This window comes from Oryctolagus cuniculus, chromosome 6 (assembly GCF_051225735.1).
Source record: "Oryctolagus cuniculus isolate XC-2025 breed Fujian yellow rabbit chromosome 6, ASM5122573v1, whole genome shotgun sequence".
NCBI classification, from domain to species: domain Eukaryota; kingdom Metazoa; phylum Chordata; class Mammalia; order Lagomorpha; family Leporidae; genus Oryctolagus; species Oryctolagus cuniculus.
Window position 1 is genome coordinate 119732216 of NC_142872.1, and position 26231 is coordinate 119758446.

Here is a 26231-nt window from a genome sequence, read left to right on the forward strand (position 1 = left end):
CCCCTTCGCTTCACCAGCAGGAAGGCGCCGCGGCCCCTCGGCGCCCCTGGCCACTTGGCCCTTCTCGCGCCCTGGCCGCCGCGCTCCGGCGCTGACCGCGGCGGCGCACGCCGCGTTTCCATAGAAACGCCCGGGCCGGCGTGGCGTCGGCGGCGCGCGGGGTGCGTTCCCGGGCTCGCGGCGCCGGTGGCTCGCGCCCCAGCGCGCGCCCGGGCGCCTCCAAGACCCCGTCGTTGGGCCCCAGCCCGGGGTCCCCGGCCGTGCGCGAGGCAAGATGTTGAGGCGCAGCCTGGAAAACCGGTAACAGCCCTGGCCTGGCTGCCCAGGGCCGGCTACACGCGAGGGTTCGGGTGGGGGAAAGTGCAGCCTCTCCCCTTGGCGCCTCCGCGCAAGATTCCGACCCTAGGCCGGAGACTGCACGGGCCCCGTGCGCCCGGAGGCCTAACTCCCTGGGCTGCTCCGAGCGCCGGTGGCCGGAGAGAGCCCGGGCCCGGCCGGCTGCTCTCCTCCCCGCACTGCAGCTGGCGGGACGGAAGCCTGGGAGGCTACCGGGCGCCCGGGCCGCGCAGCGCGCAGCACCGGAGCAGCCGCCGGGCCTGGGCTGTGAGGCCCGCAGGCCGTGGCCTTAGCGTGTGCCCATCCCGCGCAGACAGTGAAGGATCGGTGGGGGTTTTGCGCCTCCAGAGCCGTAGAACGTCCGGGGAATGTTTGCATAGCAAATTAACATGGAGTCATCTCATCTCTAACGAGCATGTTTTGCTTTTTGTGTCACCTTTTTCTCTAGGGACGCTCAAACCAGACAACTGCAAGATGCTGTCACAAATGTGGAGAAGCATTTTGGAGAGCTGTGCCAAATCTTTGCTGCTTATGTGAGGAAAACTGCCAGATTGCGAGACAAAGCAGACCTCCTGGTGAATGAAATCAATATCTATGCCTCTACAGAGACCCCCCATTTAAAGCAAGGCCTGAAAAACTTTGCTGATGAGTTTGCCAAACTTCAGGATTATCGACAAGCTGAGGTATGGAGTGAGGTCACAGCGTCATTGTTATGAATGAGCCGGATGGAGGAACCCTGGAGACTTTTTCCCTTGTAATCTACCTAACTGCCTAACCACAGTGGCTAACACGTAGACGTACACTTTCATGTTTGTGTCTATTTAAGGGAAGCGTTCTGGGATTTATTTTACCGATTTCAAACTAGACTTTAGGGTTGGCTTGAAGTCCTGAATTTCCCCCACTTTATTTGCCAGCTTCTGGCCAGAGGGTGGCCAAGTACAGAGGGTGATAACTAGTGCCCGTGGGGAAGAAAAGAAGCGTGGCTTGTGTCTGGTGTGCACGTAAGTACATTTTAAAGTATGACTGGAGGTGGAGCGTGTTGGGATTGGTCACCTGATGAATAAATTAATAATAAATGGGCAAGAGATGGTTGTTGCTTCCACACCCTGCAAAGTGAAATGGTTCATTGATACCCCCCCCCACCAAAATCCTTAATGACTAACAGCATGGAAGTAAACCATGTAGTGAGATGGGAGGTCACTGTTTTCGCTTTAGTCGGCAGAGGAGATGTTCTTGTGATTTTCTTGTAACAAACCCATTTTTCCCTTTAATATTTCATAAGCACTTCTGCTTATAATTGTGTTTCAAGGCAGAGGTTAACTTGTCAGAAGTTGCCCAGTGAAAACTGCATTGTTTTTTTGTACTTTTTTCCATTAGTACTTTTGATTCTTTTTTAAAGCCTAAAATAAATTTTAATTTTCAAAAAATAAAAATAATAAATTCTGAACCTCTCATTACTATCCATGCAAAAACTTGAGTAGTAATCACAGTTACAGGTACTTTGTAGAAAAATCTTGAGCTTTTCCCATATGACATTTCCTCTGTAATAAACAGACAGCTCTTTTGTACATGATAAATGCAGATAGTTTATATACACATAATTCTAAAAATCTTATTTCAGCCAATAATTTCCGTGTCCCTTCCTAGAAAAGCCTTTACGCTCTTTGTCACATAGCAAAGTGAATTGATTTACATTTGTTCTCCTTTTATTTTCCTTGCTTACCAAACGGTGGAGGTGCTAATGAACAGTGACAAAAGGTAGGCAACAAAAAGGAGAACAGAAAAAGTCGTGCAGAATCTTTACACTGAATAAGCAGTGTATTGATTATTAGAAATGGTACAGGCTAAGCTGTCCTCAGTAGTCATGGTTTTGATTTTAGGATTTCTAATACTTAAATGCTTGATGAGAACTTGATTTTTTTTTCCTTTTAAATGAAACATTCATGACCATTTTGTTTACAGAAACTAAATCAATATGACATGAAATATACTCGTGGTTATTCAAATATGTATCATCAAAAAAGCCTTTTTCCTGCTGTGAAAATTATGGATGTTCACTTTACCAATTTAATACAGTTCATTTATATTACCTATTCTGAAGGAGAATTTTTTGTTTTAGGATTTAGTTATTTAATTGAAATACAGCTAGGGAAGAAGGGACAGAGAAATCTTCCGTCCACTGGTGCACTCCCCAAATGGCTGCAAAGGCCAGGGCTGGACCAGCAAGCCAGAAACCTGAAATTCCATCCAGGTCTCCCTCTTGGGTGCAGAGGACCAAGCACTTGGGTCATCTTCCGCTGCTTTCTCAGATCTATTAGCAGAGAGCTGGTTCAGAAGTAGAGCAGCTGGGACCAGAACCTGTGCCCATGTTGGATGCTGGCACTGCAGGCAGCTTAACTTGCTGTGCCACAATACTGGCCATGAGAGAAAATTTTAATGTCTCTCCGGGAGTTATTTTTTCTGTGTTGTATTTCCACATGTAATTGCCATTTTAAAAATATTTGTTTCTTCAGTACCTTCCTCAGGTGGTATGAGAAAAAGAAGTAATTACTCAAATTGCTTCTTGTAATTAACAATGAGAATGTGGGGATCAGGCATACAGTGCGAGAGCTCAGCAACACTGAGATCATTTTTCTTGTTCCCCAGGTTTTGATAATTCACGAATGGCTGTTCGGGGGAAAAAATGGCAGCTGATACCATGATTCCTAAGCGTTTGTGCTTTTGAATATTGTGTTGGTTTAAATGTTTCCAGTATGCATTATCTTTCAGCTTCCATATTTGGTTCTGGAAAGTTGGACTATTACAGTTCCGAGATAATATATGTAAAGTATCCAACAGTGTGTTAAACTGAAAATGATAGCTGTATTTAAATTTGAGATATCTCAAGATTTGCCCAAAAACCTACTTTGAGGTTAAAAAGTAATATTAGGATAATAGTGTACAAAGGAGGAGACATTTTCTTGTCATACTGCATACTGTACAAGTGTTTTTCTGCATTTATTGTTATTCAGTAGTTTAACAGCTTCAGATGTGTTTGAGTTTAGATTCTGACTCTTACCAATTTCTGATGATAACCTTCTTTTTTTAAAAAAAAAGATTTATTTATATATTTGAAAGGCAGGCCAGTGCCGTGGCGTACTTCGTTAATCCCCCGCCTGCAGCACTGACATCCCATATGGGCGCCGGTTCTAGTCCCAGTTGCTCCTCTTCCAGTCCAGCTCTCTGCTGTGGCCTGAGAAGGCAGTGGAGGATGGCCCAAGTGGTTGGGCCCTGCATCCACAAGGGAGACCAGGAGGAAGCACCTGGCTCCTGGCTTCAGATCGGCGCAGCGCCTGCCACCATAGCGGCTAGTTGGGGGGTGAACCAATGGAAGGAAGACCTTTCTCTTTGTCTCTCTCACTGTCTAACTCTATCTTTCAAATAAGTAAAATAAAAATAAAAAAGACAAAAAAAATAAAAGGCAGAGGTAGAGAGATAGAGGTCTTCCATCCAATGGCTCACACCCCAGATGGCCACAACAGCCAGAGCTGTACCGATCTGATGCCAGGAGCCAGGAGCTTCCTCCTGGTCTCCCGTGTGGATGCAGGGGCCCAAGCACTTGGGCCATCCTCCACTGCTTTCCAGGCTGTAGCAGAGAGCGAGATTGGAAGTGGAGCAGCTGGGACTTGAACTGGTGCCCATATGGGCTGCCAGCACTGCAGGCAGCGGCCTTACCTGCTACACCACAGCGCCAGCCCCAATGATAACCTTTTAATTATAAAGATAGGTTAAAGAGTGACATTTAAACTTAAAATTGTAAAAATATTCATCTGTACAATAATTATGTTCAGGTTAAACAACATAGTTCTTATTTCAGAATTTAAATTTTGATTTGTCTGTTTCTTTTCAGTTATATTTTATAATAATTTTCAATAGGTTGAAAGACTTGAAGCCAAAGTAGTTGAACCTTTGAAAGCTTATGGAACCATTGTAAGAATGAAACGGGTAAGTAAATCCATATTTTTCTTTTTTATTAGATATTTTGGCAAAAGGTTTCATATCTCCAGTAGTCCATTTAATAAAAAGTACAAAGCACTAAGTGGTCATTCTTTTGACATACTCTGAAAGATCATTTCTTAGATCTTTGAGAATAATGAAATATTTTTACTGAGCTTACTAATTACCCTATAGCAGCCTAAGACATTATTATGGAATTATCTTAATGTTTAATATATAGTCATGAATATATGGACAAATTATTTTATTAAATGAGTATGCTTATATTTTTGTTTTAAGGTAAGGGATGATACTTGGACTTTTTAAATGAGTATGACAAAGTTCTCTTTTAAAAGCAATTTTATTGAGGTATAATTTACATGCAATAAAATTCTCATATAGGTGTTCATTGAGTCTTGACAGATGTGTAAACCATGCAACTACAAGCATAATCAAAATCACATATTTATATATATGGTTTTGCATTGAAATAGAGAATATTGAAGAAAAACCTTTTCTCACAAACTCATAGGCACACTAATTAGTCAGTACTCATAATCCCTGTGGTAATAGTACCTAGATCAAACACAAAGCATTTGTTCTTCCATTCTTAAAAGAGACTGTGTATTTAATCTGAAATCAGAAGCTTTCAGTAACAAAAAAAAATGCCTATTTGCAGGATGACCTCAAAGCAACATTAACAGCAAGGAACCGAGAAGCTAAGCAGTTAACTCAGTTAGAAAGAACACGTCAGCGAAACCCATCTGATCGACATGTTATTGTATCCTTTGAATTTTGGTCTTTAAAAAAATGTCTGTAAGGTATGCAGTACAAAACTAAATATACACGGAAATTTTGCATTTCTTTTAAACGTGTGGAGAATTTGAATACAGAAGTTGAAAAGAGGAAGCACGCATTTGGCACAGCAGTGCATCCCATATCTGACCACCTGGATTCCCACTCTGGCTCTGTGTCCCATTCCAGCTCCACTTCCTATTCCAGCTTCCTGCTAATATACACCCTGGGAAGCAGCAGGTGATGGCTCAAGTAGTTGGAGTCCTGCCATCCACGTTGAGAGACTCAGGCTGAGTTCCAGGCTCCTTGTTTTGGCTTGGCCTAGCCCTGGCTGTTGCAGGCATTTGGAAAATGAAGCATGATTCTCTTCCTTGAAATAAAAATGAAGACAAAAAGGTTTTTAAAAAGTTGAAGCACATAAATTTAGGAACTATTACTGTAAATATTAGCTAATTTTCAAGAGATCCCACCATCTATTTCAGTTTCCTTATATTCATATTATTGCCCACAATAGACCTTCAAAGAATGAAAACTTACTCAGAAATGCAGTTGTTTTCATAAAGAATAAAATAAAATTCTGTGGTTGTTTTCTATTACATGGTGAGGAATATTTAGTAAAGATCTATCATTTTATAGCAGTACTCTTTCCCACTTTTTGGAAAGAAAATTTCCTTTATGATTCCCTTCATTTTTCCCTTAAAAAAAAAAAAAAAACTGAAACCACAAATATGACTTCCAGCCAAAGATCGTAAGGAGAATTAAGAGTTTGAGATCCACAGCTAGACACAAAGGGAGCTGTACCAGGATCTTCTGTTAAACATGGCAGTTCCTTAAACTAGAATGTGCCTTGTTCGTGACTAAACAAAAGCATACAGAATAACTTCCTCACTAATTGCCAGCAACTGGCATATGTAGAACTGTGTACAAAGCACTAACTTATCCCTGTTGTACCTTTTTCCCATTTCTTCTTATATGTCTCCTTCCTACATCTTTAAGGTTGTTACTGCCCACCTTAGCCAGAAACCACAGGATTGGCTGTTTGGGGGCCTTTGAGGTTTCAGAACACATCCATTCTTGAGGGGAGTCCCTTGAGCAGTGATCTAGGGCTGCACCAACTGCCTGGTCCTTCCTTTGGATCAAAAGCACACAGCCCAACATTATACTAAACAAAGGTGGGCAGCCATAGGCCTGGGAAAACCCACTGGAGAGGACAGGAATATTTGGACAATTGTTGAGGCTTATAGCCTGCAAACTAGATTATGAAGTATGTTCTGTGCAAGTTAGGCACTCCAGAGAATGCTAGAAACATGGCTGACAGCGAGGCCACGGAGTGTCATCAGTGCTTAAGAATTAAGCCAAATATCAAAAGTCTGGTTTGTTCTGGAGGGAGGAGGCCCACACAGAGGCAGGCAAAATCTAACATCTGGAATCCTGCACAGATGGCAGATCACTGTCCCAAATACTGGGCTCAACACTCAACACAGAAACAAATCTATTGGTAAGAAAAAGTAAGTTTCTGGCTTAGATGCTCTGCTGTGAATGTTGCAGTGGGAGAAGCAGTCTCAGAGCACAGTTGAAGCGGGTCTGTGGTGTAATCACATCAGGGTAGCGAAATGCAACAACTGAAGAGACTGCTGCGGATGAACAGATTTGCTCACTGAGTAAGATTCACCACCTCTGCATTTTAACAACCTGAGACTGGAAAATAAGGGACAGTGTACACATAAGTATATATAAATATAAATATACATACTTGTACCATAAAATATTTACCAGGACAGACCTAATTCAGCTGCCTCTTTATTCAGAAGTATGTTAAAATTTAATACACAATAGAAGTAATCCCACTGATAGAAAAGAGTAAGGTAAAGATCCCAGGACTGCTTGCTCGCCCTAGGAGGACCAAGAAGCTTATTTTTTTTTTTTATAAATTTGGGATTTGAAACTCACAGTTACAGAGACAGAGAGCTTACATCCACTGGTTCACTCCCCAAATGGCCACAATGGGCAAAGCCAAAGCCAGGAGCCAGCTTTATCGCAGTTTCCCAGCTGGGTACAGGAGCCCAGGCACTTGAGCCATCTTCCCTTGCTTTCCCAGGCACATTAGCAAGAAACTGGATTGGAAGTGGAGCAGCCAAGACTTGAACAGGGATGCTAGGCTTGTGGGCAGCAGCCTAACCTGCTATGGCATGGTGCCGCCCCCCTGTTGCAGAATTTTGAAGAATTTATAGTGAAAGGAAGAAATATGAGTATTAGAAGTTTATATTCCCTTTGTGAAAACTCTGATTTTGGATTTTGCTCTGCTCAAGCCAAAGAATTTGAGATTTTCAAAAATGAATAGTAATTGTTGGAGGGTGACAGGGGTTAAGATACAGAGGTACCTCTTTCCTAGTTTAGCCAACTCTACTTAGACTCCAAATTTTTTAAATGAAAATATCAATAAATTGGGAGGGTAAAGAAGTAGGCCCAGGAACTGCCATCAGTCACATGTAAGAAACAGTATTAGGAATTAGCCTGATTGAATATTCTCATTAGCAGAAGGTTACCACACATCAGATAACTTAGAAATTTTTTCATCCTGATAAATCCTCAAAGAGACAATTTTACTTTTGAATTTCGTGTGATGAGCTTACAGTTTAAAGACTCACAAGCCCAGCAAGAGAGAGAGGTATGTTTTTGATTTCTGGCAATGTCTAAATTGAAAGCATACATGGCTTTTTTTAAATATTTATTTGAGAGGCAGTTACAGAGAGAGGGGTCTTCCATCTGCTGGTTCACTCCCTAAATGGCTGTAGTGTCACCAGGAGATTCTTTGGGGTCTCCCACACAGGTCCAGGGGCCCAAGCACTTGAGCCATCTTCTACTGGTTTCCCAGGCCATTAGCAGGGAGCTGGATTGGAAGTGGAGTAGTCAGAACTCAAATCTGTGCCCATTCGCTGGTGGAAGCTTACCCTACCTCACCAGTCCCTTACATCTTAAACTTTTTAAAAAAAACTTTACATCTAAATGTATACACAGAGAGGTATAAACAAGTGCATAGCTTAAGAACTTAATACCTTAAAATTGTATAGTTGAATTAATTGATTATAAAGGTATATGATTCATATAATTAATGTGTGACCTAATTGCAAGAATATATAATTTTGAGTATGATTTTAATTTATTGAAAATTTTACATTGTCTTTGAAGTGGATTTTTTTCCTTTATGAAAAATTTCAGTCACAGGTGGGTAATAAAATGGTGTATCAAGAAATGCATCCTTACAGTAAACCTTTTTACTTCTTTCAATTTATACATTTTCTTGAAAAAGAAAGCAAGGGCTAAATGTCATATTACAAGTCACAGACCTTTGATGACAAATGCAAATAATTTTTTCCATGATCATTAAATGATGATATATAAGAGTTGAGTAAATATACTACTAGCATGGAAAATAAAACTTTATTAGGAAGAATTTAATCAGAAAATTGGTCAGTGTGGTGTTTATTTTTTTTGTTTTGTTTTGTTTTTGTTTTTGTTTTTTTGACAGGCAGAGTGGATAGTGAGAGAGAGAGACAGAAAGAAAGGTCTTCCTTTTGCCGTTGGTTCACCCTCCAATGGCCGCCACGGCCGGCGCGCTGTGGCCGGCGCACCACGCTGATCCGAAGGCAGGAACCAGGTACTTCTCCTGGTCTCCCATGGGGTGCAGGGCCCAAGCACTTGGGCCATCCTCCACTGCCTTCCCGGGCCACAGAAGAGAGCTGGCCTGGAAGAGGGGCAACCGGGAAAGAATCTGGCGCCCCGACTGGGACTAGAACCCCGTGTGCTGGCGCCGCTAGGTGGAGGATTAGCCTATTGAGCCACGGCACCAGACTGTCAGTGTATTTTTAAAATCTCAGTGTTACTGCTTGAGAAAACATCTTAAATGTTTTTGGGCAACTACTGTCCTAAAGCAAGAAATGCTTTTAAAAATGATTAGGTTGGTGATACGCTATACTTAGTGCTGTTGCCTCCAGCTATCTGTGCCTACTGAGCTTTTGAAATGCAACTAGCAGAACTTAGGAACCAGTTTTAAAATTTTTATTTTATTTTAATTAAATGGCCTTATGTGGCTAGTGGATACACTGGATTGTAGAACACAGATGTAGACAGTATAAGTAATAAGTACATGTCAGAGTTTATGAATCCAGCATTAGTCTTGCTACCTAATCTATTAGTGACTAGTATATGTTTTGTAATAAGCATTAAACCAATAGAAACAGTATAATAGTTAGCTTATGAGAAGTATCTCCAAGTAGAAATCCTGTGCTGAAATAAGTTATTTTTAGTTTATATTCTACTCTGCTTGAGTAGGATATTAGAAATATTTAATGCATTTGGAAAACTAGCAAAAGTAAGGGGATAAAGACAATGAAATTATATACTTGTTAGCCCAAAATACTTCAATGTTGTAATGATAAAAAAATAAAAGTTGTGGAAATTGTCATGGCTGTAAGTCTTTCTAGTATACTTTACAAAAATTATTTCATTTAATCCTGTATCCAGTAGCCCTATGAGACATACATTCCTATATTTTACAGAGACAATGTTTGAGATAATTAAGAATACTTAATAGGTGATAAGTCTTTTCTTTTGGAATGAGAAGGGATCAAAGAGGAGGAAAGAGAAGAAAAAAGTATGACAAATGACACAGGTAGTGAATATGAAAAATTGTTTTACAATAAAGCACCATGGTTAGGAAAAAATTAGTTTTGTAGAAAGGATGGACTTTTGTTTTATTGTGTTTTGAGATCATGAATTATGCCACTTATTAAAGTTCTTTATTCTGCATGTTCTTGTAATGTAGATCACATTATTCATGTGGTAAAATATACTATTCAATAATTTTTTTAAGATTTTTTTTATTTGAAAGGCAAAGTTACAGAAGGGCAGAGGCAGAGAGAGAAATCTTCCATCTGCTGGTACACTCCCCAGATTGCTGCAACAGCCAGCGCTGGGCCAGGCTAAAGGCAGGAGCCAGGAGCTTCATCCAGGCCTCCCACATGGGTTCAGGGGCCCAAGCACTTGGGCCATCTTCCATTGCTTTTAGCAAGCCATTAGCAGGCACCTGGATTGGAAGTGGAGCAACTGGAATTTGAACCAACACCCATATGGGATGCCAGTGCTGTGGGCAGCTGCTTAACCTGCTGTGCCACAGGACCAGCCCCACTATTCAGCAATTTACACTGTTAGGCCAGAGCCAGTGCTGCAGTTGTTCCATTTATCAGTAGATTCAATGAACTCTGATTTGATTTTTATGTCTTTGGCTGGGAAATACTTTTGTAGGCAGAAACCGAATTACAGAGAGCGACAATGGACGCTACCCGAACAACTCGTCATCTGGAGGAAACTATTGACAACTTTGAAAAGCAGAAAATAAGGGATATAAAGGTAATAAAGTAACTGTTAAAGTTCAAAACATGTTTTCTAACCTTACATTTTATTTAAACTTATGAAAAGTTTAAATTATGCTGAATTTTTTTGCTTATGAATAGTCCTTGTAAAAAAAGATATTATAAATCAGAACATCAGAATTTAATGGAAACAATGGTGTATTTAAAAGGCTACATTCCAAACCAGAGGGCAGATAGCCAATAAATACTTACCTTGCACAGTATTATCATAAATACTGTGGGTTTTTTGGGAAAAAAAAAAAGATTTATTCATTTGAAAGGCAGAGTTAGAGAGAAGCAGAGTCAGAGGATCTTCCATCCACTCGTTCACTCCACAAATGGGTACAACAGGTGGAGCTAGGTCAATCCGAAGTCAGGAGCCAGGAGCTTTTTTTGGGTCTCTCACGTTGGTGCAGGGCCTAAGGACTTGGGCAAAGGATTTGGGCCATCTTTCTTTATAACTCTTTCAAATGAATAAAATAAACCTTTTTCTAAAAAAATTCAGAAAAGATATAATTTACCCAAAATGCCATATCCATAAATATGAGCCATAAATCAGTTATTTTTAATATGTGCCTTCTATTAAATTTACTACCCATAACATTCACTGCATAAAATTTTCTAATGGTTACATATTACCAAAAATATAGGATAACAGTAGCCAACCACATAAATTTGTATCCATTATGATAGACTGTCTTAATCAACAAAATAACACACATTGCATTCTTTTAACACATCAGTAGTTTGAAATCAAGGAATCCAACAGGTCTCCAGTGGCTTTCTTCAGGCATCTTGTAAAAGATGTGAAGGATTGTGTATGACCTTCTTAGATACTTTAAAACTCATCGAAAGAGGTCTTTTTGGCTCACTGCATAGAATTCCTGTAAAAAGTTTTAATACTTCTTTTTTTGTTGTTTTCTTACCACTGTTGATAAGGAAACCTTCCTGCTTTCATAAGCTATATCCTTATCAATAAAATAAGTATATCTCCCTTTCTGAAATACATGAAACAATATTCATATGCTATTTTTATTTTCTTCAACTTCTTATCTTAGTTTCAAAGAGTTTCAGAACTTTAAGTTCTCAATTCAATCACAGGCTGTTTTCTCTGCTGTGAACAGCAGAAGGGCATCTACAGAGACTATTCTGAGACAAACACCTTTACCAAGCTGGGAGGGTAAGAACAGGGTGTAATAATATTTTATAATTGCTAAAATTGTGAGACAAAGGAAGGCAGTTTACTAAAATAAATGGTTAGCCTTAACCTGAAAAGTGAGAATGGCCTTCATTCTGTTGATACCTAAGGACTTCCTAGTGATGGGAATCTGTGCTTATTCTACCAATGTTCTTATGCCTGCAAAATTTTCTTTTACACATGGAAATTCATCAGTATTCTGACATTTAGACTCCCCTTTGTGTTCCTCCTGTCTGCTGGTGCCTCTACTTATGTTTTTAATTCCTGAGCATAACCAGATACAAAACTAGGACAAAGTTGTGAGTGCAGAATTCCAGCTACAGTTTCCGTTACCTGGGATTTCCTGAAGCAGTAGGAGATGGAGGGGCTGTACAGGCTGCATAGAGAAAAGAAGAGCTTCCAAAATTTTCTCCTTGCCTACTGTATTGTATCTCCAAAAGAGGAAAATCTTCTCATGGTTGCAGGGGGAGAAAAAACCTTAACTTTTAAAAATTGATGTTTAATTCCAAGTCTACAACTCAGTGGATTTAGGGTATTCAGATATGTGCAACCATCACCAATTTGAGAACATTTTCATCACCTCTACCTTGTACACTTTAGTTTTTAACTCCCTGCCTCTTTTCAGACCTAAGCAGCTACCACTAATTTTGTCTTTGATGGGGCTATTCTAGATATTTCATACAAATGGAATCATAAAACATGTGGTCTCTTATGACTGGCTTCTTTTACTTAGCATGGTTTGAAAGCTTATCTGCATTGCAGTATATATCACCACTTCAGTTTTTTTCTTTTTAATTCATTTGAGAGGCAGAAAGATCCTGTTGACCAGCTCACTCCCTAAATGGCCTGTAGTGATCAGGTCTGGGCAGGGATGACACTGAAAAGCCAGAACTCAATCCAGATTTCTTCCACAAGGGTGGCAGGAACCTACCCACTACAGCTATTAATCATTCTCCCCCAGTCTACACTGGCAGAAGCTTGAGTCAGGAGCTGGAGGCAGATATCAAACCCAAGCACCCAGTGTGGAATGTGTGTGTTCCAAACCAGTGTCCTAACCACTTGGCCAAAAGCCCATATACTTTATTCCTTTTTATGGCCAAATAATATTCCATTGTAGGGGTATTATCACAATCTTTGGTCCATCAGTTAATGGACATTTAGGTTGTTCCCACCTTTTGTGAATAATGCTGATACAAACATTCATGTTTGGACATATACTTTCATTTTTCTTAGGTACATTCCTAGGTATGGAATTGTCGGATATGGTTAACTGTTTAGTCAGTTAAGGAATTGCCAGACTATTTTCCCTACACTCTTGTTCGGTCCCACCAGCAGTATGTGAGGGTTCTGACTTCTCATGCTCAGTAATTGCTTTTCATCAGACTGCTTGATTGTCGCCATCATAGTGGGTGTCAAGTAGTGTCTCACTGTAGTTTAGATTTGCATTCCCTGCTGATGCTTATTGACCACTTGTATAAATCTTCCTTGAAGAAAGGGCTATTCAGGTCTTATGTCCACATTTTAATTAACTGGTTGTATTACTGAGTTGTGAGTTTTTAGTATATTCTAGGTATGTCCATTTTCAAATAAAAGATTTGTGGTTTTTTTTCTTCCCTTTCTGTGAATTGTCTTTTCACCTACTTGTTGGTATCCACTGATGCTCAAGTTTTAAATTTTGATGCAGTACAATTTATCCACCTTTTGTTAACTTATACTTAAATTTTATGGCTAAGGATCCATTTCCATATCCAAGGTCCTGAAGACTTTTCTCAATTTCTTCTAACAGTTTTACAGTTCCAGCTCTGACGTTGTTTTGTTTTTGTTTTTTAAGATTATTTGTTTCAAAGGCAGAGTTAAAGAGGAGACAGGATCTTCCATCTGCTGGTTCACTCCTCAAATGGCCCCAACGCCTGGAGCTGGGTCAGGCAGGAGCCAGGAGCTTTATCCCAGTCTCCCACATGGGTAGCAGGGTCCCAAGTACTGGTTAATTATAAAATTGGACTGTGTAAGTTCCCCTAGGTTTGTTTGTTTGTTTGAAGATTTATTTATTTACTTGAAAGAGTTGCACTAGTTAACTCCTCAAATGGATACAGTAGCCAGGGTTGGGCCGGCCAAAGTCAGAGTCTGGCACTCCATCTGAGTCTCCCACATGGGTGGCAGGAGCCCAAATACTTGTGCCACCCTCCACTGTTTTTGCATCCATATTAGTAGGAAACTGGATCAAAGGAAAACAGCTGGGACTTGAACCTGCCCTCATGAGGGTCAATGTTGTGGTACAGCAGATTAAGCTGCCACTGGTGATAATCTCCTATCGAAAGTGCCAGTTCAATTCTTAGCTGCTCTGTTCCTGACCCAGTTCCCTGTTAATGTGCCTGGATGAGCAGCAGATGATGGCCCAAGTATTTGGGCCCCAACATGGGAGACCTGGATGGAGTTCCAGGCTCCTCATTTCAACCCGACTCAGCCCTGTTTTGGCCATATGGGAAGTGAGCCAGAAGATGGACGGTCTCTGTCACTCTTTCAAATAAATGAACTTAAAAAAAAAAAAAAGATTGATTTGCCTATTCTTAATCAATTGCAATTCTATATAAATTCTGGAATCAGCTTATCAGTTTCTACAAAGAAGTCAACTGGAATTCCAATGGGCTCACATTGAATCTGTGTGTAAGTTTGTGCAGAAATGACATCTTTGACTCATTTTTCCAGCCCATGAACACAAGATGTTTTTCCCTACATTTAAATCTTCCTATAAATGGAACTGATTTTGGAGTGTTCATTGATATGTACAGAAATAGAGTTTTGTACAATGGCTTTATAGCCTGAACTTGACAAACTTGATTATTATTTCAGTGTTTTCAGTGGATTCCTTAAGATATAATACATACAAAAATCATATCATCAGCAACAACCTACACTTTTAGTTCAAACTCCCATGGTTCTAGCAGATTCCCAGATATATAAGCATAAAGCCTGTTAAGATTATGAATCTCTATTCTGCATATCTTTCCTTTTTACTGTCAAATTGCTTTTTTCCCAAGGTAAACCTAATTTGGGATTTTTTACAATAAAGAGGGATGCAGAAATCTTCTGATACCAGTAGTCTCAAATTTCAGTCAAAAAGAGCTACAGTACTCTCCCTTATTTTCTGATTAATCAAATATTGTCATGTTGACTTTAGCACATCTCAAACAACATTCCTGATTGAGCCAAATCTTTGGAAAAATCCATTATTGATACCACCCTTTGGAGAAGCAGATATAAACTATTTTTATTCTTACCTGTTATCAAACTACTGCTTCAGATATGCATAGAGCTTATGGCTCTTCCTTTATCCACTCTAGGAGTAGAATTGATTGGCAGTAATGAGCACAGCTTAAAAAAGCATTTCTTTGTGGGCTGAATGCACAAGTCTATTTACATTAATCAGAAAAAGTAACAATTTTTAGACTAAAGACTTTTCATAGGAACTTTCCAAAGAATTTGTCTTTGGGTTGGTGAAGAACTTAGTGACCAATGACAGACAAAAATCACAATCCTATTTGTTAACCCTTGGGAAAATCATCACTGATATGAATGTCAAAGTAATTTCAGACCTACCCAAAAAAAGATCTTGACCAGGAATCACTCTTGGAACAAACAGGGACAGGAACTTGGTATATATGGTGAAGAGGGTGACATGAGAAAGAAATATAACTTTAATTTTATAGCTTTATTTTTTATTATAAATATAACATCATATTTTTTCATAAAATTACAGGGAAAAATATATCCTAACACTCAAAAATAATCAGTTGGTATTTTAGCTTATATCATTTCCAGACTTTTCCCATGCATGTATATATAGAGAAAAGGGAATAAAAACAGTAACAATTATCTCTTAAGCACTGTGTCCAGGTAGCATTCTAAGAAATTTATGTGGATACTCATTTACTCCTCACAACATAGTCACATATATAATAGTTATATATAAATGAGATATTTTAACATCTTTTTAAATTTGACTATATTGTGGACATATTCATGCTAAGAAACAAAAATCCATATTCTCTTTTTTGGTATCCTCATAGTATTTTGCAATATGGATGTGTTTATTTAATCAGTCCTCATTAGTAGACATTTAGGTGATTTTTGCACTTGTAAATGTCTTTGCATCATTAAACATCCTTAAATACCAGCCCATGTACTGGCCCAGAAGTGGAGTTCTTGGTCCAAAGAGAATACTCATTTTGAATGGCTGTTTTTAAAGCTTATGTCCAACACAAATTGAACCAGTTACATTCCCTCTTAAACCCTGCATGAGCATAGGAGTCACAATGATTAGTAGTAATATTTTTATAACAGCCAATCTAATTTTAAAAATCATTGCATCATAATCTCATTACTACTATTGAGGCAGAATATTTTTCATATAATCTAATGACTTTAGTAAATTACACTTTCTATTGGGTAATAGTGCTTTTCTTATTTGTAAAAATTCTTTATATTGAAAGAACCCTTTATATTAAATAGTTTCTCATTTCTACTGCCTTTGATGGTTTTGATACTTAGTGTTTTTGTTGCCAAATTTATTAGACAGTCTTCTATTTGGTTTCTGCCATGGCATCATGTCTAGGAAATCATTTTCATCCGTAAGATTATATAAATATTTGCTTTTACTTTCTCCTAGTATAATTTTTTTACAAGATTTAATTATTTGAAAGGCAGAATGAAGAAAGACAAGAGATCTGTTGGTTCACTCCACAAAAGACCACAACAGCTGGCCCCAGGCCAGGCCAGAAGTTAGAATTCCATCAAGGTCTCCCACATAGGGGGGCCAACCTGCAAGCAGTTAGGCCATCTTCCACTACTTTCCTAAACACATTAACAGGGAGCTGGATCAGTAGCAGAGCAGCCAGGACTCTTAACTTCACAGGCCCTGGCTTAACCTCCTACACCACAATGCCTACCCCTCTGGTACAATTTTTAAAACTTTTTTTTTTTTTTTTTTGACAGGCAGAGTGGACAGTGAGAGAGAGAGACAGAGAGAAAGGTCTTCCTTTGCCGTTGGTTCACCCTCCAATGGCCGCCGCGGCCGGCGCGCTGCAGCCGGCGCACCACGCTGATCCGATGGCAGGAGCCAGGTACTTCTCCTGGTCTCCCATGGGGTGCAGGGCCCAAGCACCTGGGCCATCCTCCACTGCACTCCCTGGCCACAGCAGAGGGCTGGCCTGGAAGAGGGGCAACCGGGACAGAATCCGGCGCCCCGACTGGGACTAGAACCCGGTGTGCCAGCGCCGCAAGGCGGAGGATTAGCCTAGTGAGCCGCGGCGCCGGCCTAAAACATTTCTTCTAGTATTTTTGAATTATCTCAAACATTTAAATGTTTTTTTTTTCTAGCAATTATTTTTCATTTGGCATGAAGTAAATATGTAACCATATTATTTCCAAATGGATAAAGTTATGAAATCCTTTACTGAATAGCCTCTACTCTAAAAAGCTGTCATTTCCCCCTATTTACCAAAATATTGACATTTTACAGTTCTTTTATTAAATATCTTGCTTGTTAATCAAAGTTTAAATGGACATTTAAACTAAAAGGACATTTTCTCATTTAGCTGTTTTATTTCTTGAGTATTAAAAAATAGATGTTTTGGTTTGTAATTGATGCCTCCTGCTGCTCTTTTCCATGGAGTTTCCACACTCCTAGAGAGCTCCTGACATCTTTTTGGTTAGCAACTATCTTAGGCTGACAACTAAGGAAAGTAGTCATAGTCTGGGCCAGAAACTGTTCTAGCTCTAATATATTTCCAAAATTGTATCCCTCTTTTTCTGTTTATATATATTTTTTCTTTTGGAAAAGCAAACATAGAAAAAGTCTCCCATTTAGGCCGGCGCCGTGGCTCACTAGGTTAATCCTCCACCTTGCGGCGCCGGCACACCGGGTTCTAGTCCCGGTCCGGGCGCCGGATTCTGTCCCGGTTGCCCCTCTTCCAGGCCAGCTCTCTGCTATGGCCAGGGAGTGCAGTGGAGGATGGCCCAGGTGCTTGGGCCCTGCACCCCATGGGAGACCAGGAAAAGCACCTGGCTCCTGGCTCCTGCCATCGGATCAGCGCGGTGCGCCGGCTGCAGCGGCGGCCATTGGAGGGTGAACCAACGGCAAGGGAAGACCTTTCTCTCTCTGTCTCTCTCTCTCACTGTCCACTCTGCCTGTCAAAAAAAAATAAATAAATAAATAAATAAAAAAAAATAAACTTTAAAAAAAAAAAAAAAAAAAAGAAAAGAAAAAGTCTCCCATTTACTAGTTCCCTCCCAATACCTGCAACATCCAATGCTGGGCCAGGCTGAGGCCTGGAGCTCAATCCAGGTCATTCATGTGGGTGGCAGGAACCCAACTATGTGAGCTATCACTTGCTGATAATCACCAGTGTGCATTAGCAGGAAGATGGAACTGGAAGCAGAGTCCTGGGCACTCTGTTAAGGGATGCATGCATCCTAAACAGCACTTTGACCACTACACCAAATGCCCACCTCCAAAATTGTTACCTTGGTAAACAGTCAGTTGCCAGTCCAGTATACCAGAGCCCTCTGTGACATTATATAAAGTGACAGGAAGGCTCACTATCAGTTACAAATCTCTTATCTCAGAGCTCAATATCTTAATCAGATTGACATTTGCTTGGTGACAAAGGGTATTTTCAGTTATGGATCTCTTTCCCCTCAAGCAGCAATCAGAAGACTCAAATATTTGTTTAAGAAACAAGATGGAGAAAAGAATCACAGGACACTAATGGATAGCTGTATGGTTATGTTCCAAAGCACATGACCACTCCTTGCTTGATGAATATCTCAGGAGTGCAGAGATGAAGGGAAACATGTATTTGACTATTGCCTTCTAGCCTAATCCACCTTTTCCATTGTAGCTTTAAAGACAATACTTACTTTCTACCTTGTTCTTACTCATTCCAGTTCATTCCATATTAATGCTTGGACATTTTATTTTCCAAGAGGCAATAATTCAAAAGATAAGAGTATATTTACTAAAAGCTCGTCTGGTTTCTATCCTGTCTGACTACCAATCATCTCACCCTGTTGCATTATCTTTTGGCTCATAATCTTCCTTAAGTTTTCATCGTGTTCATAGAGGTTACCTTCAGTTTCTGAAAGAAATGATGACTTTAACAACAGCACAGTACAAAGAGCAAGAGCTATAATCTATAGCTCTTAGTGAGCAAGAGCCATAACTATAACCTTAGAATCAGATCCACATCTCAACATTCTGGCTGTGATGAACACTGGGCAAAGCATGCATTTGCAAACTGCAAAACTCTATGCAGATGCCATAATCAGTGGTATCATCATCATTACCACCAAGTAGTTCCTTTGTTTAGAGAATAAAGATAACATATAATCAGAAATATGATGGAACCTAATTCCAATCTAAAAAAAAGTTCTATTGCTTTAATACCTGGAGTAGCTCAGCTACCAACTTCAGGACTGCACTGCTCTAAAACTAAAACTTACAGCCATGTGGTATGGTCTTCCCTGTGGGTGGTGGGGCCCAAGCACTTGGGCCATCTTTCTCTTCTTTCCAAGGAACATTAACAGGGTGCTTGATCAGAAGTGGAGCAGCTGGGCTCAAACCAGCAATCTTACTGGATGCTTGTGTCATAGGCAGCAGCTTAACCTGGTGTGCCATAATACCAACCCTTGATCTTTTATTATTACAAATGTCAATTACAGGGTATGTAGAGAATTAAGAGTAAATAGTGACATAGGATATACATTGCATAATTTGAAGGTTTCGCTGCAAAAGGTCTTTGCAACTATTTTAATTTTTGTGCTTTATTTGCCTTCTAGAAAAAAATTTTTCTGCATTTCATAAAAGTGAAATTTACTGAATTCATAAAACAACTTATAAAATTGTTTAAATCTGAATTTTTTAAGACTATATTTTCAGAGTTTATCACAATCGAAATGTTATTTCACGGCAAAGCATTAGAGGTCTACACTGCTGCCTACCAAAATATACAGAAGATTGATGAGGATGAAGATTTAGAGGTAGGACTATGTCTGTCTAAGCTCCCTCTGTTCTTCTGTTAATATGAGATTAGTTTGTAGTTAGTTTAGTTTGTATGGGTAACAAAAATCGTAAATTAGAGTACTACAACGTTCCTATATTATGGTTTACAGTCCCAAATAGCTATGTTTTTTATTTACTTACATTTTAACTTTTAAAATAAACCATAGTAAAAGATCCAAGAGTTAATTTAATATAGCTAGTAAAATACTGTCTATATAAGACCATTACATGAAATAAAATTCTACCATTTTGACTGGTGATAGAAGCCCCACAAAAGTGCGCTAACAGTTAACTAGTATTTGACTTTAGCAACATTTGAATGTTGATGACATGCACAGCGCTCAAATGCTTTATATGTTTTTCTCTTTATGTACTTTCTATACATGTATTTTCTCAATTCATCACACTATCCTAAGAGGTATGTGCATACCATTACAGGTTAAGCATCCCTAGTGTGAAATTTAAAATGTTCCAAAACAAAACTTTCTGTCAAAATTCTCTTTTCATATTTTAGAACATTTTGGATTTCAAATTGAATTAGGTATCTAAAGTCTGTACATATTCCAAAATCTGAAAAAAATAATCCAAACTCTAAAACATTTCTGGCCCCAAGCATTTCAAAAAAGGTCTATCAAACTATATTCTCATTTTACAACTAGAGAAACAGGCTATTAAGAGTGATCCTCTGCACCTTCTTGTCCCATTACTTCACTGGTCCAGGGAACTTAATCATTATAAAACCAGAATGTAGCTTAAAATCAAGGTACGTTTGAATGTGTATATTGCATATGTTTCCAATGACAAACTCTGATTTGCATTTTATGACAGTTATATACACAAGATTACATTTGTATTTTCTCTTGGTCAACAGATGACTTGCTAAGTGTCCTTTCCTTCCAGATACTAAAGCTGGCTTCTAAATTTTCATTCCTTTATCTTTTAAAAAATGGATTATCAGGCATTTAGCTGCCATTTGTAAAGTAGTAAAATAATAAATATTTATAATACTAAATGCTTTGGGCCAGCTACCAATCTAAAAATTTTAACCAAGATAATTGTTTTCATCCTGCAATAAAGTTTGATTAAAAAGTACTTACTGTCTTCATCCTGTGGATGAGAAAACTGATGCACAGTAAGCTTAAGAGATTTCCCAGAGGTCTCATAGCTTGTAAAGAGCAGAGTTGACAGTCAAATTCAAAGGTGAGAATACAGTGCTATGGAGATTATTTTTTCATTTTATGTATGAAAATCCAACCAGGTTAGCATTTTCATTTCCTTAAATACTTCTTAAAATCTTTAGCATTTAATAACTGTACTTATTTATGGGGTACATTGTGATGTTTTAATAAAGGTATACAGTGCATACTGATCAAGTCAGGGTAATTCATGTTTCCTTCCGTGCTCTGTTTATACATGAGACTGCCAGAAGTATGGCTTTTAATGGGTCACATGAACCATTTCCTACAAGAAATAACACTGTATTTCATGACAGGTTCAAAAGTGATCCCTCTCTGGGGCCCTTTTCAAGTATTTTCTTCCTTACTCTAATACCCTTGATAGGCCATTTGTTAATTGATAATAAAGTTCTTTCAAGCCATGTGGTCCCCAAGATTTTCTTTCTCATTCCAGAGCTTAGACATCGTTTCTAACACAGCACCTCCTTTGTAACTTGTCTTATCATTACTTATAATCCACTGGCCAGGTAGTTTGTGGGAGATCTATGAAAAACTGAAGATCTCAGGGCTGGGTGGTAAATGTGTTTTTTAACATCAACTTCTCCCATTCTAGTAGAAAAATACTGAGCTTCTTCACAATTCAGATTATTTTTCTCTAAAATGAAGATTATAGTATTTACCTCATAATATGGCTGGTTCAATATTTATTGAGCACCTGTTACATGCTAGACACCAGTCTGAGTGCTGAGGATTTACTGTTGTGAGAAATGAGCCAAACTTTCAAAGCAGAAATTTAATGTACCAGTGAGTTGACATTTTAAAAAGTACTACGTAACTAAGTTTGATATGACTACTTCCATAAAGAAAAAAGTATGCTTGGTGTGTGTGTGTGTGAGTAAAACCAAGAGAAATTTTGTGTGTTACAAATAGGAGAATCAAAAAATGATGTCTTAATTAGAATGGGGGGAGATTCATTGTATGTGTCACAAATAGTTGACAGAATCAAAAAAAATGATTTCTTAATTAAAATCTTGAGGAATAGGAAGATATCTAGCAAAAGCTTTCAGACAGAGGACACAGACACACAAAGGCTGTGAGACAGGACCGTCATGAATAAAGATCGGTATATTTAAAACAGCACAGTACAGGGCACATTTAGTGAAACGTAGGCATAAACAGTTACACCATATAGCAATTAGAGAGAGGAGAGCAGAGCAGTCAGTGGAGGAGGTACCAAGAGGAGGAAGGACCCTGTAAATACAAAGTTTCTTGGAAACAAGTGAACAAAACACGCAGAAAGGGGCAGGGAAATAACTTGCTATCCTTGCAAGTAATCCATCCTTTATGAGAGCTGCTGAGATTTCAGCAGCAAGTAGCTTTTTGCAATCTAACACTCTTAGTTTTATCACAAACCATTTTGTATGCTTCTTCACATTATGTACTATCAGGTCCATTTTTCACTTCAAAAGATCACCTCTGTGCAATCCTTTCAGAATGTATTTAGATTTTGAGATTCACTGCTATAAGAAGTAGAAAGTGCATTACTACCGATAAATTAATATTCCTGTAAATCTGTTTTGCACTAGGTTTAGTATTTAACCTGGTCGAGATTTTCATCCCAGTGGTTATATATTATCTTCCATTTTCCACTATTTCATCTTTGTTAGAAAAGCTAAAAGTTCTATCAAAAATGAATCTCCAAGTACCATTTAATGAATCATCTAGTTTTTATATCATTTTAGGATGTCACTGTTCCATCTTTAGCCTCAAAATATAATTTGGTCTTCAGTAGTCTGTTAACCTACTCAGTATCTGAACTGCCCCACAACTCCTATCTCACTTCCTGAGTTTTATCCCTTGATTCATGTCCTGCAGTTTTCCAAGGTTTCAGTGAATGTAGAGACATTCTCTTGTTTGAATAGCCTTGTTTTCTTACCACATGAGGGTTAACATCCTTTATTTGGCAAAAATGAATTAACATATTTGCCAAGTTGCTGCTATCTTAAGCTAGGAGTTGCAAAGATAAACCAGAACTCCTTGTACTATAGGAATTTAAGATAAGTTGTAGAGAGAGATACGTAATCTGTTACAGAACAATGAGATAAAAGCAATACTTGAGGGTATGAACAGTTGGAACTGAGCAAAAGGTAACATTTTGATTTGGCTCTTAAGGAACCAGCACTACAAAGGCATAGTATAACATACTTTGCATATAGGTATGTTGGCTAGAAGAGTAGTGGATAGTTTTGAGCGAGCTTAAGCCCTGGGTGTCATCTAAAGCATTTGGACTTGACAGGGCCACAAAACGTTTTTGAATAGAGAAATAACATATTTTGGTCTTTAGTAAGACAAGCTAAAAAAAAGATGTGTGGAGTCTATGACCTAAAATAAATACCTCAGTTAAATGTAGGGAGAATGCCTAAGTTTATAAATTGGTCTACCTTAGTATCTTTGTAAAAGTAATCTAGAGCTGCACCATCCAATAAAGTAGCTAAAAGTGTATGGCTACTAAGGTTAAATAACAAAGTTCTATTGGACAGAGCTGGTGTAGCTGGGAATGAATACAGCTGTCAAGAGAGTTTATGGAGTATAGAGGATTGGTTCAAAGCTAGCCATTAAACACTGCAAGTAAGATCTTTCAGAGGAATATCTAAGTAGCTTAAGAGAAAACCTTCAAAAATATTTAAATTATAATCAGTAGAAAAGGAGATGTGAAAAAATAGGCCAGCTGGCAAAATGAAAGAGTTAAGTGATGACATAGAAAAAGGTTTCAGGACCAGGTCAGGGAGGATGAAGACAAAGATGACTTTGGCAATTTTTGCAAGAGCAATTTTAGTGCAAAATGAGAGTTCAAATTGTAGTTTGTTGAAAAAAGAATCAAGAAGAATATCTGAGAAGTTAAGGAGTAAAGGTATTAGATATTGAGCATGTTTTCCAAAAGAAAGGAACTATGGGAAAGTCTGTTTGCTTGTTTGAAATTTTGAATAAAGGAAAAATTTACATTTTTAAAGACCAGAATGATACTCGCCTTTTTAAAAAAGAAAAGGATGGGATGAAAAGTGTGAATAAGAGAGGAACTGAAGCAATTCACACCTGATAACCTTACTGTAAGCCTATATATATAAAAGAAATGGAGGAAGAGAAAACAGACTTGAAGTTAAGATTTGGAAATACAGCTTATAGATAACTTGCAAATTCCGAATCCTAGTGGAATCCATTAAATTAGCAGCTCCAGTTTATTCTGGGATTTATCCACAGCAGTACTTCAGTGAAATTAAAAGTGATACAAGAGTTTAGGCAGAATACAAAGGTATGAGTTGCAGCCTCTCCACTAGCTTGTCAGAACTACAGTTCCTTTGGCAAGCGCACTCAAGTGATTCTTTCATACAAGTTACTGTTTACATCCCTCATCATCTTACACATTCAAACTGGATTTGGCTTTCCTCTTTCTAACTTAAGTCTAGAATTTATTTTTGTTTTTCTTTGAAATTTACAATAATTAGAATTTTGTCCATTTTGGGGAGGAGTTGCTTAAAAATAAGTAGAAGGCACTTAATTTGGCCATCTAGTTTTTCATTGCTTAGCATGTATTTTACACTGTTGTCTTATCATTGCAATAGGTTTTCCGAAATTCTCTGTATCCACCAGATTACACATCCCGTTTAGATATCGTAAGAGCAAATTCAAAGTCGCCTCTTCAGAGATCACTGTCAGCTAAATGTGTATCTGGAACAGGGCAGGTAAGTTAGAAACCATCTTAAAGGAATTATTCAGTACTAAAAATGTTTTTCCCTCAGTCATCAGATCTCACATAACTTACCTTCTATAAAATAATGGAAGATTGTACAAGGTCCAACAGTTAAGAAATTTCCCATCTTTTATAATTACATTTAACTCTCAAAACCAGAACTCTTGGGAGCAAAGAAGACGAAAGAATGGTCTAGTATAATATTAAGACAATAAATTTTGAGGTCAAATGGCTTAAGTTTAAATTTCACTATAAGATTTAAAGGATCTGAGTATCATACCTATAAGGGACCTTTTGTTAAACATAATCATAGTTCCAGAAGCAGCTATCTTTAGACAGAGAGACAGTTTTCTCCAGTATTCTGTCAATAAAGCCTAAGTGACCTAGTATCCAGAGCAGTGTTTTTTCTGTAAGGGACCAGAGAGAATATCTTAGGTTTTATGGGCCAACTAAGAGCTCCCAACTAAGAGCAGTTATAAATAACGCACAAATCACTATGGCTGTGTTCTAATAAAACTGTTACTTACAAAAATAGGAAGCAGTCTAAGCCATAACTTGCCAAACTTTGATCAACAGAGCTAAGACATTTTATGTAAGAATTAAACAAAATACTTTGAAAATACAATTTTACTCCATGCTTTTTTTTCATTTGGTTCTCTTGTAAGCATTCATTTCTTCTTTGTATTTCTCTCTTCTCCTAACCAAACTGTATTTTTATTATTCCAGCAATAAAGGCTTTGCACATAAATTCAAACAATGTCATATATGTAAAGTTCTATCTAAGATATGTATTCTAAAGTGCTATACATATTTTAGCTAATTTAGGTATCTGGACAACCACTGGTATCTCCAGACATTGCCCAGTATCCTCCTCAGGGATGTTTTATGCAACATATGTCCCAGGTCCAACAGTCAGGACTGCAACTTAAATCACTTTTATACTACTATTTCTACCCCACTACCTCACTGAAATGATGTGTTTTTGTCATTCATTTGATGATTTTTATTCAAATACTGTTTCTATGATTCAAGGATATTTCATATAATGAAGCTATGCTTTTCTCTGAAAATCTATTTTTACTGAAGTACAGGGAACTGTCAACTGGAATCAGATAATTTCATATTTATACTCAAAAAATAAAAATGAATACTGGCTTTCTCAGCCTTAAAATATAGTAATTTATAGGGAATATTCATTAATAAAAATGATTAAGGGGCAAGTGCTGTGGCACTGTGGCTTCAGTCACCACTGCCACTTGTATCCTATATCGAAGTACCTGAGATCAAGTCTCACGTCTACTTCTGTTCTAGCTTCCTGGTAATGCCCATGGGAGAGAACAAGTGATGATCCAATTATGTGGGTTCCTGCCACCCACTTATGTAGGAGACCAGAATGGAATTCCTGGTTCCTGGCTTCAGCCTGGTTCAGCTCGCAGTACTGTAGTCATCTGGGGAGTGAACCAGCAAACAGAAGATTTTTTTCTTTCTCTCTATCCCTCACCCGGCCTTGTTGCCCTGCCTTTCAAATAAATAA

General features: G+C 38.5%; 1 protein-coding gene and 1 long non-coding RNA gene across 11 annotated transcripts in view; one reads left to right on the top strand and one right to left on the bottom strand.

Moving 5' to 3' along the window:
- CIBAR1 (CBY1 interacting BAR domain containing 1) overlaps positions 1-26231 on the top strand; it is a 26619-nt gene continuing 388 nt past the window's right edge. The window contains exons 1-9 of one of the 10 annotated variants that reach the window (XM_089335525.1): positions 898-1019; positions 1251-1337; positions 2072-2094; positions 4252-4320; positions 4991-5092; positions 8296-8331; positions 10411-10515; positions 19639-19752; positions 24570-24689. In XM_089335525.1, the coding sequence (XP_089191651.1) occupies positions 4312-4320; positions 4991-5092; positions 8296-8331; positions 10411-10515; positions 19639-19752; positions 24570-24689 (486 nt within the window). In that variant the 5' untranslated portion in view covers positions 898-1019; positions 1251-1337; positions 2072-2094; positions 4252-4311. Of the gene's footprint in view, positions 301-784; positions 1020-1250; positions 1338-2044; positions 2095-4225; positions 4321-4990; positions 5093-8295; positions 10516-19638; positions 19753-24569; positions 24690-26231 lie in introns of those variants that run through there. The other 9 variants (XM_070075307.2, XM_070075308.2, XM_089335524.1 and 6 more) reach the window with 9 other exon arrangements.
- The window catches only part of LOC149126272 (uncharacterized), a 23953-nt gene continuing 2371 nt past the window's right edge, over positions 4650-26231 (bottom strand). The window contains exons 2-5 of the long non-coding RNA XR_016235813.1: positions 20872-20939; positions 15313-15364; positions 10731-10753; positions 4650-5476 (exon numbers count right to left, since the gene is read on the bottom strand). This is a non-coding gene — a long non-coding RNA (uncharacterized LOC149126272). The remainder of the gene's footprint in view (positions 5477-10730; positions 10754-15312; positions 15365-20871; positions 20940-26231) is intronic.